This window comes from Myotis davidii, unplaced genomic scaffold, assembly GCF_000327345.1.
Source record: "Myotis davidii unplaced genomic scaffold, ASM32734v1 scaffold345, whole genome shotgun sequence".
Classification (NCBI taxonomy): domain Eukaryota; kingdom Metazoa; phylum Chordata; class Mammalia; order Chiroptera; family Vespertilionidae; genus Myotis; species Myotis davidii.
The window spans coordinates 1,439,415-1,445,185 of NW_006296540.1; the positions used below are offsets into that span (position 1 = coordinate 1,439,415).

At 41.3% G+C, this 5,771-nt stretch overlaps 1 protein-coding gene across 1 annotated transcript; it reads left to right on the forward strand.

The window, feature by feature from the left end:
- Positions 1-3,876: 3,876 nt before the first annotated feature.
- On the forward strand, positions 3,877-4,896 carry LOC102774023 (immunoglobulin-binding protein 1). Its single transcript, XM_006771941.1, has one exon. The coding sequence runs from the start codon at positions 3,877-3,879 to the stop codon at positions 4,894-4,896; it is 1,020 nt and encodes a 339-aa protein (XP_006772004.1).
- The last annotated feature ends 875 nt before the right edge of the window (positions 4,897-5,771 follow it).

Here is a 5,771-nt window from a genome sequence, read left to right on the forward strand (position 1 = left end):
TGGGGGGGGGATGAGGGCATGAGCGGAGGGGGGGGATGTGGTGACAGGGACACATATGTAATATCTTAATCAATAAAAAACATATTAAAAAAATATTCTGGCTGGAACTCACTATGTTAGCTTATATTGTGTTGCTCTATATACTATGATAATTTCTCATTTTATTCAGCTCTTCAATCCGCTGTCAGCTCTGGCTAATTGAGCCACCCTCCTGGCTACTTACTCCTTGGTTTCTCTCTCTCTCTCTCTCTCTCTCTCTCTCTCTCTGTGTGTGTGTGTGTGTGTGTGTGTGATTATCTGAACACTTGAGTTTTAAATAATTTTCTTAATTCTTGCCCTTTAGCTAGACTTAATTTCACTCTAGAAACTGGTTTAAATAGTCAAGTAGTCACAACCCCAAGCCACATTTCTCTGCTTTGTCTTTGAGGATATTAAGAAAGATAAATCAAGATTTAAATACACAGTTCAGGACAAAGTGATCTATATTTTCCCTTTCAAACTGTCGGCAGCTCAGAGAACTGGCTTCATAAGGCACAAATTAAGATTTTTTCCTGCTTCGGTCTCCTTGCAGTGAATCTATGAGCCAGAATTAGAGTGCTCATAGGAAGGCATTAATACTTGGGGCATCTATATTCTAAAAGGCCTGTGACCCTAAAGCTGTAATGGCCAAAGATTGGCGTGGGTGGGTGGGGCTGTAAGTGTGGCGGGGTGTGCGTGGGTGGGCAGTGCCATGCGATTCCGCGCGCTGGGCTTCCACTAATACATATGAGGACAAATTTAGTGAGATTCACTGTTTATGCTACCAATGTCAATTGTCTGGGAATGTTTTATACTAACAGAAATATAGGTAAAGAACACGGAATTTATGGGAGGTACTAAAAAAAACACTCTTATTTTCTGTATGCCATGATTTTCATTTTCCCTGGGAAATATTGATTTAAAACAGCTATGAAGTGATAGAATTCTCTTCCCTTGATAGTTATAAAATTAGGAGAAAACATGATCTGTGCTCTCAAGGAGATTAGAATTTAACAAAGATTCGTATCCTAACCAATACCAATGGATGCATCAATAAACACATGGTAGAAAACAAATATGAATAAGTAAGGATACTCAGGGGGCTATAACTCAGTGTTAAGAAATAGTTGGATCAGAATAGGCTAGGCCAGTGGTCGGCAAACTGCGGCTTCGCATGTGGCTCGCAAGCCGCGGTTTGCTGACCATGGGGCTACGGTAGGCAATGATATTTCAAGACCGAGCAGCCTCATCAAAAGGAGAATGTGGCATGAATAAACATTTCCTTATTCAGAGGTTTATTTTTCAAAATGTATCTTTCCATACTGTGCACTTGAAGTATTACACTGGACGCTGTTGGTGCCCTGCTGAAATAAATACTCTTTACCAGACAAGTTCATCAGGCCTCCAGCTGTTGTGTTGGCTGCAAAGTGCTCACAGCTGCCCCTACTCCGGAGAATCATCTGAGCTCAGTGATCAAAAGGAGTGGCTCCCAAAAAGGTAACATTAATTTCACCTGGAAATTTGCTATTACTACAGATTCAGAACCTACTCCAGAACTACTGAGTCAGACACCCTAGGGTGGGGCCCAGAAACCTGTCCTCTGTAGAGCCCCAGGCGATTCTGATTCACAGTGAAGCTTGAGAACTACTGTGCTGGTTCATGGGAGCCACCTTGCCTGGGAGCCCGGCACCACCCCCACCCTAGCGCCACAGATGATGACGATACACACTGCAAACGGCCAGCCTCCTTGCCTCTGGAGTGGGGCGCACTCCTCTGTGGCATGATTTATACTCCAGAGAAGCAGTTCACAAACTATGGTTCCTCCTCCAAATCTGTCTTCCTGCCTTTTTTGTAAATAACATTTTATTGGAACAAACCAGGCTCATTTATTTTATTGGCTACAGCTGCTTACATCTACAATGGCAAGGTTGAGTAGTTGCAGGAAAGACTATCTGGTCCTTTACAGAAAAACAAAAAACGGTTGATTCTTGTTCTAGAGCAGCGGTTCTCAACCTGGGTCGTGACCCCTTTGTCTGTCAAACAACCCTTTCACAGGGGTCGCCTAAGGCCATCCTGCATATCAGATATTTACATTACAATTCATCACAGTAGCAACATTACAGCTATGAAGTAGCAACAAAAATAATTTTATGGTTGGGTCACATGAGGAACTGTATTTAAAGGGCCAGAAGGTTGAGAATCACTGTTCTAGAGTCTTGCCTAGTCCCAACCCATCAGACCAACACTAGACTTCACTTGACACCAAGTCCTGGCTTAGCTCTCTCTCCTCCATTCTGCTTCCTTCTCTCTTACAGATTGCATCCAAGTCTTTGCCTCAGGCTCTGCTTCTTGACAATGAAACTTGACAAATATACTCGCATGCTTCTTTATTTTCCTGCTACTTTTTCTGTGTTTGCATTGGCATTAAGGGGGCTGTGAAGTTTCCCAGACATGCTCAACTTGCTCAGTAGGCAGTTCCCTCCTTGTTGGTCTTTTGGATCAGAGATACTCCTCTAAGAAAGGGATGTGTTTCTCATCTTTGCAACCCCAACTTTTCTTTCTACCCCTTCTCTAATAGGGTATCAGTGACTGCTTGGAACTGTCTTTACTACCATGGTTTAAGGGTCACATATTATTTTATTTGCATTTATATTTATAGAGTACCAGGAGAGTCCATGAAATTTCTCACCATATGATATCTGATTTGGCCAATGGCCAAGGACCTCTGGAAATACAATGAAAAGTAAAATAAATACTCATCCCAACCACTAGTGATAGTAAACTGTGGGCAAGAGTTGAGCTAAGATATTATTAAAAATAAAATAGATAACATATTTTGTCTCCAGTTTGCTAACTGTCCTATCAAAGGAATTAAGTTTTAAGTAGCACCCAGGCCTGCAATGTCCATCCTAAGTTGTATACCTTCTTAATAATGAAGCAGCACCGGATTTTTTTTTCCATTAGGGTGATGTTTTCATTGCGTGATACTTGCAGTTGATGCTTAGAAAAATATTCATGGTTTCTAATGCAGCATGTTTTAAAATAGTTTCTTACAGGATAAGGAAGTAGGGCTAACACATAATGTGAACAATATAATGTCAGAGTCGAAATAGCAAAAGTCATTTTCTGGAAGGATAAAGAGCTGGAATGAGAAAGAGAGAGAGACATTAATGAAACAAGATCAAGCATAATGAGGTTGCACTTTGATATTGGCTGACGATTCAGGCTGGGATGAAGAGTGAAGGGACTGTTCTTGTCTGTGTTATAAAGTCTGTGACTATTCCGCAGGACACAGAAAAGGGATGATTTCTCTACCCATCTTAGAAATCCCTGTTTGCCGGTCAGAAGACCACTGCAGGATTTTCAAATTCATGCTTTCATATGGCTTGTAAGAAGCTGCTATATGTGTTGTAGTAGAATGATTTCTTCATCAGAATAGGAATTTTATGAACTGAAGTTTAATTTAGAATGTCATTTGTTGATGAACTTCAGTAAAGTATTTTACATTCGAGGGGCTTTTATCAAAGCCCTTTTCAGCTTCCCAGTTGATTAAAAATCATTGTTGAGCACTAATAGGGTGAATAGTGGAGCACTCAAGATTTATAATTACATGCTCACATACAACCATTAGATTTTAATACAGTCATTCAAATCCTGCAATGATCAATATAATGGAGTAATAGGTAATAAAACACCACATTTGTATATCATTCAAAAATTCTCTCAAAGTATATTCATGACTTTATTTTAACTGCACAACAATGCTGAAAGGGGAATAGATATCTACTTAATTAATTAACTTAATCAAGCTCAATGTAAACTTAATATAAAAATTAATGTTTATCCCTTTTTCCCAAGATGTCAACAGTGGAAGAAGAGTTCCCGCTGCCGCGGCTCCCAGAGCTGTTCGACACTAGCCAACAAATTCTGGATGAAGTGGAGGAGACGGCTGAACCCAGCACTTCCAAAAGAATCCAAAAGAAGGTATCGGAGGGGCTAACACAACTTGAGAAGGCAGCCGAAATGTTATCAAAACTCGACTTGTTCAGCCGAAATGAAGATTTGGAGGAAATTGCTTCCACAGACCTGAAGTACCTGCTGGTGCCAGCACTTCAAGGCGCGCTGGCCATGAAGCAGGTCGACCCCAGCAAGCGTCTGGATCATTTGCAGTGGGCTCGGGAACACTTCGTAAGCTACTTAACTCAGTGCCAATTCTACCACGTGGCAGAGTTCGAGTTGCCCCAAACCAACAACAACCCGACTGAAAATAACACAGCTCTTTCCCCCGTGGCCCATCCTAGTCTCCTTGCGATGGCAACTAAGAGACAGACGAAAATAGAGAGATACAAGCAGAAGAAAGAGGTGGAGCAGAGGTTGTCCGCGATGAAATCTGCCATGGAAAGCGGCCAAGTAGATGATGAGAATGTTCGAGAATATTACCTCCTCCAGCTCCGAAGGTGGATTGTTATCAGCTTAGAAGAGATTGAGAGCATCGACCAGGAGATGACAATCCTGAGAGGAAGAGGCTCTTCATCAGAGGCATCGGCTTCACCCTCATCTCATCAGGACAGGCCTCCAGGGAGACCCTTCATTCTCACTCGGAACGTGACCCAAACCAAAGTATTTGGAGCTGGTTATCCCAGTCTGGCGTCTATGGCGGTGAGCGACTGGTATGACAAGTATGGGAAATGTGGAACATTACCAGATCAGGGCATACCCAAGACAACATCCGAGGTCAAATTAGTAGCTCAGGGAAAGGAAGATCAGAAACAAAAGAAGAAAGAGGAGGATGAGCAATCACACAGCCAAGCTCGGGAGTGGGATGACTGGAAGGACACCCATCCTAGGGGCTACGGCAACCGACAGAACATGGGTTAGTCTTCCCACAACAAGACGGGACTGTGAGGGGCACATTTTCCCCATGAAGGAAAGCTGTGCTGTCTCCCCCTCGCTGGGTTCCTGCTTCAGCTCTGTACCATGAAGGCAGTGATGCTTAATCTTGCTTTGTGTTCAATAAAGTGTCAAGCAATTAAGTGTGTATTTGTTCTCTAGATGATGAACCAGCAATTTTGTTTTGGCATGATCATGCTCATCATGACGTATTCCAGTTTCTTAAGTGGAAAGAAAAGAGTATTGAGAAAGGCTATGTATAATCAATGGCTAAATGAATTCTCCTTAAGGAATAAAAATGTCTGTTCTATTACATGATGAGCCTGTGCAGAAAAATAGAGAAAATAAAAATTAATGTTTAATAGATAGATAGGGGAGCCATAGGTAGGAGTACGTGTTTTAGACAAAACCACAAAAGATTGGGTTCAAATATAAGCTCTGACTCTTACTACCTTTGTAGCATAGATTATGTTATTTGACAGACCTGAACCTCATCTTTAAAACAGACAAATGTGTTCTTGAGTAACACCTATGGTTATATATGTAAACTACTTAGAACAAAGAAAATGTTCAGTGAATGTTGCTTCCTTTGCTGTTCACTCTCAGATGTATGCCTCTAAAATTTTCAAATTTTCAAAAGAAGCTTCCAAGTTAAAACATCTTGTAAAATGGGTCGTTGATGACTACAATAGAAAAAAAAATGCTATCTAAAAAAGATCTACCCAAAAATAGTGCCATTAAACCTAGGTGACTTCATTCAGCTATGAGTTTCCAAACATCTAAAAGGAAACGTCATCAGTTACCTGATGTTCACTACAGACAAAAGGAAGCTTGCACATTACACACACAAATAAACCTTAATT

Excerpts from the sequence above, each read along its gene's own strand:
- LOC102774023 (XM_006771941.1), top strand. The coding sequence starts at position 3,877 with ATGTCAACAGTGGAAGAAGAGTTCCCGCTGCCGCGGCTCCCAGAGCTG.